This window comes from Trichosurus vulpecula, chromosome 6, assembly GCF_011100635.1.
Source record: "Trichosurus vulpecula isolate mTriVul1 chromosome 6, mTriVul1.pri, whole genome shotgun sequence".
In the NCBI taxonomy this organism is placed as follows: domain Eukaryota; kingdom Metazoa; phylum Chordata; class Mammalia; order Diprotodontia; family Phalangeridae; genus Trichosurus; species Trichosurus vulpecula.
The window spans coordinates 271,278,592-271,292,653 of NC_050578.1; the positions used below are offsets into that span (position 1 = coordinate 271,278,592).

General features: G+C 49.9%; 1 protein-coding gene across 9 annotated transcripts in view; it reads right to left on the minus strand.

Annotated features, from left to right (window-relative positions):
• The window catches only part of CPSF7 (cleavage and polyadenylation specific factor 7), a 23,636-nt gene continuing 9,574 nt past the window's right edge, over window positions 1–14,062 (minus strand). For 5 of the 9 annotated variants that reach the window (XM_036763129.1, XM_036763126.1, XM_036763132.1 and 2 more), the window contains exons 6-10: window positions 11,201–11,615; window positions 10,687–10,850; window positions 9,148–9,316; window positions 8,598–8,765; window positions 2,044–3,967 (exon numbers count right to left, since the gene is read on the minus strand). In XM_036763129.1, the coding sequence (XP_036619024.1) occupies window positions 8,603–8,765; window positions 9,148–9,316; window positions 10,687–10,850; window positions 11,201–11,615 (911 nt within the window). In that variant the 3' untranslated portion in view covers window positions 2,044–3,967; window positions 8,598–8,602. Of the gene's footprint in view, window positions 97–2,043; window positions 3,968–8,597; window positions 8,766–9,147; window positions 9,317–10,686; window positions 10,851–11,200; window positions 11,616–14,062 lie in introns of those variants that run through there. The other 4 variants (XM_036763131.1, XM_036763130.1, XM_036763135.1 and 1 more) reach the window with 2 other exon arrangements.

A 14,062-nucleotide genomic window follows, 5' to 3' on the forward strand; every position in this document is an offset into this window, starting at 1 on the left:
CCTTCGCAAAACCTCAGGCCTCTAGGTTTGCCATTTCATTTGATGCTGTGGTGAGGCTGCAGGCTCTTTAGGTAGACAGACTGGAATTATCACCCCCTATTTAAAGATAAGGAAAACAGAGATAGCTTGAGGGCAAGGGGGGGCAATTCCCAAATCTTTGGTTGACCATCACTCGCCTGATGGATCTGTCCCCAATTTGTTCTCCTGCTGTAGGCAGTCATGTCTGCCTTCTGCCAGCCCCCTCTTTCTTTCTCTACAGAATCCTATGGTCTTACTAGGCCTAAGGCTTTTGGCAAGTCATGTCCCTTCTGTACCTCAGTCTCTTCTTCAGTAAAATTGGCTCGGTGGCCACTCAGGGTCTCTTATAGCTCTAAATCCACCATCACCTCCAAGTCAGTTACATGTCACTTCCTAGTAGCCCGTTGTAGCAATGGGGACAACCCAGAATCCACACACCACCCCTAAAGTGACTCAGGACCATTAGGGCCCCTTCTGGTACTTCAAGGCGTGACTTTATTGCTTTTCTCCACTGTGGCGTTAGCACTTGGTGCTAGCTTCTGAAATTCTACTCCAATTCATATGCCTTCCCACTATCTAATGTGAAAGTGGGCTTGACTATTGTGAGCCTCATTTCATTTGTACATTGTTCCTGCAGTCTAACTGAAAAAGGCAGGCTGTCATCCAAACCAAGTTCACTATGATTTTCCTGAATCCTAAGTCTTAGGAGGATATCCTTACCAGCTGATTCTCCCAGCATCCTCTGAGGCCTGACGACCTAATCATTGGCCTCTAGCTGGAGTGACCCATGTTCTATGGCCTCCCTAATTCACTCCAGGGATTCTCAGGTGAAGTTAACGCCATGTTGGCTCATTTTACAGAAAAGCAGACGGGCCTGGAGAGAGGAAGCAATTTGCACTGTGGCAAATGGCACTGAGACTGGATCATGGGTCTTGTGACTCTACATCTAGTCCCGCCTGGATGGGTAACGAAGGGGCGGGGGCAGAATACTTCATCTGGATTTAGAAGACCCAACTTCTGTTCTTCTGTTTGCTACCTAAGTGACCTCAAGCAAGTCCCTTTCACATCTAAAAATCCTAATTCCTATTATTTTGGCTTCTCAATTTGAGCTATTTTAGGTAGGGGTGGTAACAAGTTCTGTTCACATGGGGCAGTTGTAGGATGTTCAGATACTTTCTCCAGCCCCTCAGCAAATTCACACATTCCAACTCAGACCCACATGACCAGGAGGGTGGAAGACTGGGAATTAATTAGAATCTAGCTAATGCTCACATGGGGAAAGCTAGGTGGCGCCACAGTGCAGAGCCTGGGCCTGAAGTCAGAAGGCTTCATCATCTGGCCTCAGACACTTCGCCATGTGACCCTGGACAAGTCACTTCACCTTGTCTGCCTGTTTGCTCTTCTGTAAAACAAGCTAGAGAAGGAAATGACAAGCTACGCTGGTATCTTTGCCAAGAAAACCCCAAATGGGGTCTCGGAGGGTTGGACATGACTGAAATAACACAACCCTCACAAAAAGCCCCTGGAGACAGTCTGCAGCACTCCACCTGGTTAGAATTGTTGATTGCCTGGTCTCATCTTCACTTTCAAAAAAATCTAAACCTCCCCGCTTCCTTCATTTCACCCCCCCAATCCCAAGTGTTCTGGTTACCCCCCCACCCAACCTAAATCCAGATGGGTCGTTCCAGTACACCACTTCTACATCACTTACATACCTTTTTCAGTATTCTACCTATTCTAAGGAAAAGTACTTCTGGCTTAGTAAAGAGCCTAGCACTTGAATTCAACAAAGGCTCCTACATTGTTTTCCTTTGAGCTCAAGGAAAGCCCCAGAGAACAGCTTCCCCTAGGCTTGTTTATAGGAAAGGAGCTGCATGGCTAAAAGGAAAACGCCCACCTTTCAAAAGTCAAACCCAAAGCTCGAGGCCCAAGACACATCTCTCCAATGCAGGGTCCATGAAACAGCTCACACCCCATTTATTATTTAAAATACTTTGTTACAAAAGGAAAAAAAAAAGCATACAATGCAGTATAAAAGATTGACAGCGTCATCAAGTTTATTACACAATTTCCAACCTATCAGAAAGAGACAAACAAATCGAATCACCGACAACAGGGGGACGGGGCCTTGGCCTTTTTTTCCCTCAGGTATTTTTCTTTTGCTATCTGGAAATAAAACTAAAAATTGTGTCATTAAGTAAAAAAAAAAACACAAACTCTCGGGGCAAACGGATTTCTGGTATTTTACGTTTTCTTCCTCAAACAACAGTCACCTCATTTGGTTTTCTCTACATATTTAAAAAGATACCCGGAGCTGCTCTCTGGGATAGGCGTGTCACTTAACACTCGCCGGCTGGAGATGCTCGGCTCCTTAGAGGAAGTGGGGGTGGGGGTGGGGGGGGATGAGGGGAGAAAGCCACCACCCCTTCCCTCTGTCCCAAGGGAATGTGCCTCTGACCCTGGGAAAAATTCACTCAGTGCCTGACCGAAGTCTGTTAGTTCTTGTGGCTCTCCCTTCCCCTCTGCCTCAGAAGGACCTCCTGAGACCCAAGTCTCATTTTCTCATACTAAATGCTGGATGCCCTGTAGGTGATTTGGAGGTAGCCCTGTCCCATGGAACAATGAGCGGCGTGGAGAAGCCTGTTCGCCACAATTTGAATTCTATGGGAGCAGCAGATTTGTTGCCCTGCCTCACAAGGAGGCAGGCCATCGGAATGGTGTCCATGGAGCTCAGAATACAGCAGCCGCAACCTAGGCTCTAGTTCTTTCTTGGACCTTCCTGGAGGGGTGAGAGGGAGGCCGATCTGTCAGTAGCCAAAGGCAGGCAAGACATCCAGGGTACGGTTTCAAATGTCTAGAACCAGGCTACACCAGTTAGCAACCTGATGGAAGGTGCATGCTCACATACGACTTTTGAAAGGAAAAGCTTTGAGAAGTGGTCAGTGATTAGGTCCCCCTCTCTCCCCCTGCTTCTTGTGGCCTCTCATTGGGATCACCGCTGCCAAGGTGGGGATGTGTTGCAGCGCCTTCCTCTAAAACAAGGAAACAGCCCTCTTGGGGTAAGGGCTCAAGGGGAAGAGCGCCTATCAGAGCTTGTTAATTCACTAGCAGCAAGCAAGCAAAGCAAGGAGAGGACCCTAGACAGAGAAAGCCATCTTATGGGGATGCTCTGCCTGGCAGGGGCAAGTGCACTGAGACACCTGATAAGTCCCTTGTTTCTCAGGGGACGAGTGGGACCAAGGAAACTGGGAGTGATGAAGGCCTCAAGCCTTCCCTGTGAGATCAGGAGAATAACCGTCAACGAGAGAGGAAGGCAGAGCAAGTTAGGGCAGAAGCAGCCTGTCACCAGATAATGTTTCTTCCTGTAGTTCCTTCCAAAAGGGCTGAGAGGGATCTGGGGTTGGAGGCGCACAACACTTTGGAGTGGGGAGGAGGATGAGGTGGACACATGCGGCCCCATGAGTCTAGTGCTAGTGCGGCAGGGGCCTCGGCACCTCTGAGTACCACTCCCCCACAAAATGAGGATCCGTTCTCTTTCGGTGGGTCTTTGGGGGGCTTTCACCTGCCTCAAGCTGCTCCCAGAGAAAAAGAACCTCACAAGTTTCCAAGAAAAAGAAAGCACCGTTCTTTTGGAGTCCAAGCATTTGTGGATCATGGGCCCAGATACATTCTACATTCTTCCCTTTCTGTTCTCTTACCCCCCCAACCCCACCAAGTCTTTCAGCCCTTTCCCTAGGCAAGCAGGGGTCATGCCGGGGCCTGGGGAGGGCTAGGGAGGGCTGCCAAGCTCTCTTCGGTCTGGTGGGGCATCAGGTGTTCCCTGGGTGTCTGGAGGGAATTGGGGGCTTGGGGGAGGGGGAAGGGGTGGAGCGGCCTCCGTCCTTTAGTCCTGATCGAGGTGAGGAGATGCAAGTCCATTAAAAAAAAACATTTACTTCCAACCAGACTCCTGCAATGAGAATAGCAGAAGGGGGGAGGGAGAGAAAACACAAGTTAGAGATTTATATTTGATGATCTGGGGATTATCTGGATTACACCAGCATTTGCTAAAGCAGGAAACCCATGAGGTCAAAGGATGCCATGGAAACTAGGAGAACATAATTACGTACGACTGAGAAGAGAAAAAGGCCCGGCTGGGCTACTCTGAACAAAGAAACAGTGAGAAGGGCTCGGAAGAGTTATCTAATAACGTCAAGTATCATGGAAATCTTAAAGGCTGGGTAAATACCAGCTCTCACAGACAGAAAGGTGGGAGCAGGAAGGAGTGGAAGGAGACAGTGGTGGAAGAAGAAAGAGCAAGAGGCTAACAGGCTGCTTCACAGCCATGCCCGGCTGGGAGCCAGGGAGCTGCCCTCTGGCCTCTCCTGGTGCTCAGCACTGAAAAACTTCTTTAGCGGGCTCCAGACCTTACCTTGGAGGGGAAAGGCAGCAAGAGAAGTTTAGAACCACCAAGTCTAAGCACTGTGCAGGCACCTGAAAGGAGACTCAATGGGGGACAGCCCCTCCCTGCTCACAGAAGGGTGCCACCAGCTTGGGTGGGTGGGTTCTATATGTAGATCAAACACAAAGTATTCTTGGTCAGAGGAAAAGGTGCAATGGCATTCCCAAATCAGATTGGAAAACAAGGGCCAAGGTCTGGTTGAGATTACAAAAATCTCCCCCAAGACAACAGCACTGAGTTACGGCCCAAAAGGTATATTATAACGGACACAAGCAGCAACAGAACTAAAATTCTGTACAAAAGTCAAATAGTACCAACATGCACTGAGCATTAAGCTTTGGGCCAGGCTGCAATGGCTCCCTGGGCTGCAGGGTTGTCTTAGGGAGCAGGGACTGGCAACCTTGTCCTGTTCAGACTCAGAGGCAGAGTTCTGCTCTGAGCTGGGAAGCTGCAGGTAATCCCAGAAGAGGCTGACTCATTAGCCTCTAGGTAAAGAATCCAATACAGGTTCCAAGTCCCCCTAATATTAAAGTGATGATCTAGGTTTCAAGAGGGCCCAGAAACACATTCCCTTCTTAAGTCAAATAAGGTAGGCTGGTGTCAAGGAAAGAGGAGGAATGATGGAAGTCAGGGCAGAGAGGTGGAAGGGATGTCAGCAGCCAGACTGCTCCAATGCACTCCTGAAGAGAAGCCCCACTGAAGCTTCTGCATTCTACAGGCTAAGGGTAGTTAGTCTGTCTCTTCCTGAATAGCAACAAGGCCTTGGAAGGCCACCCATCCCACCGTGCGCAGCTCGCATTGTGAGATTTTCTGAAAGCATGCCCAGGGAACTGAGTGTGAACCCCAGTTCTGCTAGCACCTCCAGGGACCTTCAGCAAGTCACCGGACCCTTTTGTTCTGTTTTTCCGTCTGTGAAATATAGGCTTGGACTAGATGACCTCTAAGGGTCCCATGTTATTTAATGAAGAATCCACACGAGAGACTGAAAATGCTACTGAATCCTTCCACAAACATCTACTGTACATTTTTCTGATTTTTGCTTTCAACTTGGGAACTCTCACTATTCAAGGTTTCCCTCCCTCCCTCCCTGATGTACCAAAGCATCCTAAAGAATGCATGAGCCCATTCTACAGGTGGGAAAGCAGAGGAACTCAGCAGCAAGGTGAAGTAATAATGATGCAAAGAAAGTTATCCACATGTCCTCAGCTCTGGCGATGCAGCGCACAAGAAATGGCGCTTCCTGAGACAAGGTAAGAAAGGGAATATGAACGGTATTTCTAGGAATGTGAGGAATATTTTTGTATGTCCCTGAACAACGTGCCAACTGGCCAAACATTAGAATTCAGTCTGACCCACAGTCTTAGATCATCCTCAAGCAACCAAAAACAAAAAGTCCATACACAGTCCAGATGAAATGTTCCTTCCGGGGTCCCCCTGCCAGACTGAAAAGGAGCTCAATGATTTCAAAGGGAACTAGCCTCTGACTCCCTTGAAGTGAGTTTTCGGTGGAGGCCAGAAAGGTCAAAGATTCTTGGGAGATGAATCCTCCCTACAGGGCCCCAAAATGGAAATGGGCAACAGAGCCATGGGAGAGGAGGCTAAGGTCTCCTCCTACCACCCCAGAGCAGCAGAAGAGTCATCCTCACCAGCTCAGACCACAGAAAGACCAAGGTGACATCTTCCGGCGGGGCAGGAGGCCACAGAGCTCAGAACCAAGTGCACGGCCCAGGGGCGGGGCCTGGGCCAGCCTCCTTTGGGAAAGGGGCATTTGTCCTAAGGCCTTGCCCGCTGTGAGCAGCTCCTGAGAATGAAGAGCCTCCGTACAGAGTTTTAATAAGTATTTAAAAGCTGGACATTATAGTTTTTGACTGCTCTTTCTGAGCAGGAGGGAGAACAATTTGCTCCAACAGGGTCACTGAGCCAACCTGAAGAAGTGACCATAAAAACAGTAAATGGAACATTTGGCTCCTGAATTTCACCCTAACTGCCTAGGAAGGGATGAGCCCTGTTGTTAATGAAGAATGAGGGCCCAGGGTGGCAGAAAACCTGCCCACAGATCTATGACAAATTTAATTAAGAGCACTTAATGATTTAACATTAAACAATGATGAATGCTAATTCAGCCTTATAGACTAAATACCAAAAAATTAAAGAGGCTATGTTGTCCATTTCCATTTTTTTTTGCATAGAGTAACAACTGAATCACCTTTTTAAAAGCAGTTCATCACAAATCATTCTTTGCCAAGGCCAATGGGCTTTTTTTACAAGGGCCCCACACAGAGCAGATACTTAATCTGTTTATTGAATGAGTTGCTATGGGAGTTCTTACCACCTAATTTCTAGATCTTCAAGTATGCCCTCAATCAGGTAGCAACGTGGCATTGTGCACCTGGGTTCAAACCCCAGCTCTGCTATGTATTGGTTGTATGACCTTGGGCAAGTCACTTCCTGGCTGGCCTAGGTGATCTCCAAGAGGACTTCTAGCTCTAAATTCTACAAATGCCTAACTTGCTCATGTTACAGGCAGGAGCCAGCTCCCAAGGACACGCTGCCGGCGGCCAGCAGTACGTGGAGGAGACAGCACAGGAGAGTACACACAACTCCATCACAAGGGAGGCAAACCAAGCTGGCGTACGGGCTTCCTTCAAAGGATCTTCTTGTTCTAGGCAGCACAGGGCACACGCCAAAGAAAGAGAAAGCCCACGCTTACTTCTAGAAAAGGAGCAGACTAGGTGTGCCTAGTTTACCACTGAATCCAAGGAAAAGGTCAGGAGTTTATTCCTTGGTTTATCCTGGAGACATGACCTAGGCAAGGGCTTGCTCTCAAAATTCCTGTATCAAAACTCCCCCCGTGGCAAACTCCACAAAGGTTCCTGGGGCCATTGTACAAGACCAAGCAGCAGTTCAGCCCAGGGTCAGAGCCATCCATCACCACTAGTCCTTATGGAACAAGAAAAGGAAGCTTTCAAAGCACAGATGAGTGAGCTCAGAATGTATCAGTATGCAGAAACTTTCCTAATGCCAAACACACCATCATACTTACTAGGACGGTGCCTCCTGAGGGGAGGACAGCCCCCAGAGACTGCTCAGTGCCAACTCTGACCTTCCATTACCTGGTGCCCTTGTCATTCAGCAGAGGAATGACATTTTTTTAAAGTCCACCACACACCTGTTAATTTACCCAGAACCAAGGGCCTGGTTCATCGCCTGAAGCAGAAATCATCTGCCTGCACCCTCTCGCGTGTGCTCACGCACAGACACACTCATGCACACACACACCTCCCCCCATAATCATCCTTCCACCTCTCCTCCCTGCTGTGGTGATCTACACCTCTACACCTTTCATCCCCAACTTTCGCCTTCACTTCAGCTCCGGCCACAGGGGAAGAGCAAACACAGAAATATCATGACACACATGATGTAACAGGGCTACAAACGCACTGTTTGGCAAATAGTGGAAAAAATACACTTGGGCTTAAAGAAAGTCTCCAACCATAGAGCTGGGAAGGGATCCTGAAGCCCCTCCAGTTCATGCTTTGCGTGAAGCAGAGAGCAAACAATCCATCCCAGACAAATGAGGATTTAACTTATTTGGAAGACCTCAGAGGAAGCAGTCAATGATCTTCTTGGATAACTTTCACTGTGGCGATCCTCTATTTCAGCAAGCATGCCTGTTAACTAACCTAAATCCTTCCTGCTACCATCTTGAAGCCCCTCTCCTCTTTCAATCTATACTCCAAGTAGAAAACAGCTGGCTGTCATTTCCTATGAAATAATCCCTCATTCTTAAAGGTTGCCGCCCCCATCCCCAATTCCCACCTCTAAGCAAAATAACTCCCAACGGTCACCTTTTTCATACACAGGCCCATCAATCTGGCATGCCACAGATCAACATGCACAGGGTGGGCTGAGTGGACTTGGATCTGCTTCTTTGGCCTTCCTTCCTGGCTTCCTAACTCAATGTGAGGGGTGAGAGTCCCAAGAGGCTGCGGCAGGGAAGACAGAGGCCATGCCTCCACAACTCCCTACCGCCTCTAGAGCCAGCCCCAGAGCAGGCTCGGCCCAAGCTGGGCAGACGTCCCTCTGGCTTTTCACCATCCGAGGCCCCAAGAGGCAGCCAGAATGGAGCCCGTCTCACCTTTCTCAGTGGTGCCGGTCCCGCTCTCTGTCCCGATGTCTCTCATGCTCCCGATTCCTTTCTTGAAAATAATCCTCGTGCCTATCCTCATTATGGAGCACGTCCCGGTGCCTCCGGCTGCTCTCCCGGGACCGGCTAGGTGATCGCTCCCGGGACCGGTGTCTTTTCCTGTTGGAAAAGATTCTTCCTTCAGGGTTCTCCAGAGGGGCTCAATGGCATTCTCTCTTCAAGGTGCTCAAGAACAATGTTTTTGGCGTTGCTGTTTGTATGAGCATTTGACTAACCTGCCCTAAGCTACCATCTCCGTTTATGTTGGAATACAAAGCCTACACGAATGACAATTTATTGTCTTAATGGAGCTGCCTTTAGCACCTAGCTAGCTTAAGATGATTATTAATAAAAACCTTCCAACTTCCTTTGTCTTCCTGAACTCCTCCTAGAGAGGTCATGACTTTGTCAGGTACCTTCCTAAGGCCTCCTGTCCCCCCTCACCAAACCCTAGGAGAGGTCCGTTAGGGCTGGTAGACCAGCAGACCAATCGAGAACTCACCTGGAAGAGCTCCCAGCGGCACCCACGCTGTAGGACTTGGCTTCGATGCCATGAAGACAGTCCTTAAGGGAGGAGATGAGCACACGGCAACGTTCGTCGTTGGCGACCCGGGATTGTTTGATGACAGCAATGGCTGTGAGGAGCGTCTCAATAGCGTCACTATAGTCCCCTGATGCGGGATGGGTAGGAAAGGCCAAGAATGAGTAGGAGAGCAACGGAAGCAAGCTGGACCGAAAGGGAGAAGACGGAAGACTAGCCAAACCGGAGGTGCCCAGGCGTGCCCCAGGACAGCCTCGTGAGATACACAGCTATCCACAGCTCCCACCTGGCCCTGGCTAGCAGGGGACGCATGCTCAGGGAGCCAGTAACTGGGCCTTAAACCAAGACACTCTGGGATGGAAGGCAAAGTAAAGAAGGAAAGAGGCCGAGGACACAGAGTCCACGGAGAACAAGGACTTGAGGATATTCTGAGGGAACAGAAATGAGGACCTGAAGGTAGTTGTGCAAGAGAGAAAAGGAAAGACCAGAGATGGGGAGGTACAACAACAGTAAAGAAACACAGCAGGAGAGCAAGAAAAATTTGATAAAGATTTAGTCAAATGTGAAAGAAGATTCTTTAGAAAAAATTCAGGAAAGATAACACAGGCCAACTCCTCCTGCCTCTAACCCACATGAGCAGGTGGGAAAGAAATCCAATAAATAGCCCTAGGGAGCATTTTAGGCTTCATGGCCCAAGATGAGGAAAAGACCATCCCTGGAAGGATGATGCTAATGTTTCCAGCCCAACATTCTTCTTGGCATCCCAGCTTGTTGATTTTGCCCAAAGTCTTAGACCTTGCATAGAACAAGAAAGGTCCATCACTGCACCAACATTTATTTAATAAACATCTATCTCGTGTGAGGCACCTACTCGCCCCGAGTCACCCTGTGAGGTAGCAGTGAGTAAGACCAGCCATCAAGCCCAGCACTGCCAGGTGCCCCAGCCTCTCCCCACTCTGGCTCCATGCAGATTCACCAGGCTAGCAGCCTGGCACATTCTGAGGCATCGGTCACCTTCACCTAAAGTCCTGATTATGACACCAAGACTGTGATCAAACAGTTGAAGCCACTCAGAAACCATCCCCTCATAATCCTAGGGGTCTACATCAAAATGGCAAATCTGTTCGAGGGTACTGTTATTCTAGACCATTCCATCTCTGCCCAAATCACGTGGTCCCCTTGTTCAAGTCAGCCATTTACAAGGCAGAGATGTCCTTCTACAGCCCAGAGCAGAAATGAAATGCTGCACGTAACATTCTGTCCCATTTGCAAAGCTGGATTTATTGTAGAAAGGTAAATTTGGGAATGACTTCCAGCACACCAAAAATACATTCCCCAAACACTATGGAAATAGGACTAATAGCAAACCCATCTTTCCCCAAGGTATCTGTCCCTCTCAAAACCCCTGTAGAAGGAGATGCATGGCACCAAGCAGTCCCACCCCGAGAAGAGGACGAGGGAAAGGAGACAGGAGATGGAAGCAAAGGCAAAAGAAGTTACCTGCGCTGGCCCCAGAGACAGCTTTGGAAATGGCACTGCTAGAGATTGCTCTGTTCCGATTCATGATCTCCTCGAACTCGGCTTCGCACGTTGTTGGGGGCGGGGGGCCCAGTTCTCGGCTGCACGGAGACAACACCATCCCTGACCGCCCGTGGCACTTAGATCTGTACCGTACAGCAGGGCACTTTATTGGGTATGATGTTGCATTGACCTCTCCTCTTTCACGTGTCATTTCCTCCAACACACCACACCCTCCTTGAGAACAAGCTGGCACTGCACCCCCTGCCAACCCCCCCCCCCCACAGCGCCCAGCACCCATGGAGGTAAATTTAACCAAACCCATCAGGGTGAATAACAAGGATGAGGCCTGGGCCAAGCAGACAAGAAAAGGCCCGTGGAAGACCACTACGAAAAAGGGCCACATGCTCCAGCACAGGCAGAGCCAAGATACTTAACCCACTGACTCCCTTTACACCCAGTCCAATTCTTTAAAAGGAAACAAGGCAGCCCTTACCTGCCATGGTGGTTATAGGGTGCAGAGGCCTTGATGTAAGCATCTGGCGGAGGCCCCACTGTAGCATTTGGTGGGGGAAAGAAGGCGGGGTTGAGGTGCAGGGCAGGTGGAATGGCCCCTGGGGGAGGCACAGCCAGGTGGGGAGGCAGTCGGGGAGGTGGGGGCATGAGATGCTGGTAATGGATACCAGGAGGAGGAGGAGGGACCCCAAAGCCCGAGGAGAGAGGTGGCGGAGGGGGGATGGGTGGTGGGGGCAGACCCATCAGGGGAAGAGCTGAGGGAGGGCGGCTGAAGTAGGGTAGCACACTGGGGGGCTTGTCCACGCGGGGGGGTGGGGGCACAAGGTTCTCAGTGGGTGTGGCCCGTCCATCAGCAGAGTCACTAGAATCTCTGGAGTGGGCACGTGGAGGTACTCCTACGAAGCAAAACATAGCTAGTGTTACTGCCCCAGGCACCAGACACAACCACCGCGCTGTCTCAATCTAGCGAAGGACAGGACTGACCTGGCCCCTCACTCGTGCAGGACGGGTTCCTGGCAAGGGGGCCCTCAAGGCACATTCAGTGAAGCCACAGGCTCCAGGGGCAGACGCTATCCCTATCACTATTGCTAACGTTTATTCATAGGGCCTTTTGGCTAGGAACATGGAGGGCACGGCTCACACGTCACTCATCTATGTGGAGACTTCCAAAGATTCCACAAAGGAAGCCACACACCTCCTTTCAAGCAAGAAAGCGAAGGTGAGATCTGCTCAGTGAGCTGACATGAGAGCGAGACCAAGTCCAGTCCTTCCTCGTGGTTAGTACTGACTGGAGCATCTTCACCTTGCTATACCTCCACCTACAAATGTGTCTATTTGCTACAACACAAACAGAGAGGGGTGGAGCTCACCTATGGACAAGAAACTGTCAACTGGGCTTGGAAAGGTCTGGATGCCAGAGGGAACCAAAACAGAAGGGGTGATGAGGAAAAAGGGGTTGGAGACAGATGGGAAGAAGATGCTGTCCTGAGGTCCTCTGGCCAGGGTCGGTGCCAGCACCGCCAGCAGGAAGGACCAAGAAGCTGCATACAGAACACACTCGGAGACCATTTCATGCCCCTACACCTCCTAAGAGGAAAGTGGGCCACAGGAAGGCTAGAGTGCACCAATCTGCTGCTTTGCCCAGAGTACTTAAAAAAAAAAGTTTCCTTGGCTGGGAAGCATTGCTCTCAAAATACTTCATTGGAAGACACTCTCTAGCCCTGCCCCAGATAGGGATTTCGATACAAGAGCAGAGACAGACATCTGGGGGAAGGAGGTGTCACTAACAGTCCTCAGAAAAAGGCTAGAGAATCTTCCAACTGGTGAACCTGGAGACCCCACTAGTGGAGCATTCCAAGGAGCTCCTGCCTGAGCTGAGCAGTCTTTAGTCCGTAGGGCATACCATCTCCCACCGACTCAGTGGTCACTACACCTCCAAGCATCTGACCCTGTCATGCTGCAAACCATCTTGATAACCCGCTCCTTCACAGGTCTCTCAACAGCCTTCAAGCCTGAAGAAAAACTATCAACGTTCCCTTCCTGAGGATCAACCGACTTCCTAGCGACAAGTTCCTGAACCGGGAGGTTTTCATTTTGTGCCTAAGCTTTCCACAGGCCCCGAGAGTAGCCACCCTGTTCTTATCAGGCAGCACCGACTCCTCTGGTGGTGCTTAAGGGAATCCCAGAAGCCATAAATGGGAGGATGTGGTGGCCAGAAAACACTGCTCCACCACCCCATCATCTGAGTCAAGGCAGTGTCCCCCAAGAGTGAATGCTGGAAAAGAGGAACAGGTCTGCTCCCTCAGCTTGCTGCCAAGTGAGGCAGCTGGGACCGGCAAGACAGGAATAGCACTCAAACTAAAGGGACTGGGAAGGTTCAAGTGGCCAAGGAAGAAGAGTGTGACACAACCCAGAAGATGAGGAGCTGAGACCCTAGGGAATGAAACCTCTAAATCTAACCAGCTAAGAAGAGTGAGTAAGCCAAGACCCAAAGCAGACTGGGCTTGGCAAGCAGGCCCTACAACAGTGGTAGGAAACACCTGGTGACCCTCAGACATCTCCCCACTGTGGGTAAGAAGGTTAAGGCTGGCTGGCTGTTTCAGGCTGGGCCTCGAGGGGGGCTGCACCTTGGTGGGGTCACCACAGTCCAGGGTCTGGTCCTCAGCTTTTGCAGGTTCAGAAATTCGATTTTATCAGTTCACCCAGGGATGATCGGACCCTGGGGGATTGATTCACGCTAACCAAACTCACAAGAGACTGATTCATAAACCAGAATGCCAATTTATTAATTTACAATGAGAAATATAACTGCCAAGCGGACTGGAATACTTGTGTCGGCTGGTCAGCGCATTCTCTTCCCAGTAGGAGAGCCTATTTGGGAAACCAAATTAAGATCAGAAGGTTGCTTGGTGAGTACAGAATCAGATGAACTTAAGGGATCTTGGCACCGAGCTCTAGAAGCCCAATACCCCCCTTTTCCACTACTGAGCTTGACCTGCCAAGCGGACCAGGATGGCTAGGTTGGCCGTCAGGGCTCCCTCTCCCCTGGACAACGCTGGAGATTCTCTAACTCTCCAGGCGGACCACCCTTCTGCTTGCATTTGTCGTTACAACAGCACTGGCTTTATTCTCCACATCCCCTTTGGACACAGGACAACTTCCAAGATTACAGCTCACTTAATAGAAATTACACTCTGGGTGGCTGCTCCCATAGACTAATGGGAAAGCACAGTAACCTCATAACTAAACTATCTCCGCGTTACAACATAAGATGCGTTACAGCTAATTCCACTCATTGTAAATTAATTCTTGGAACTGGAGAATTTTGGAGCTGGACAGAACC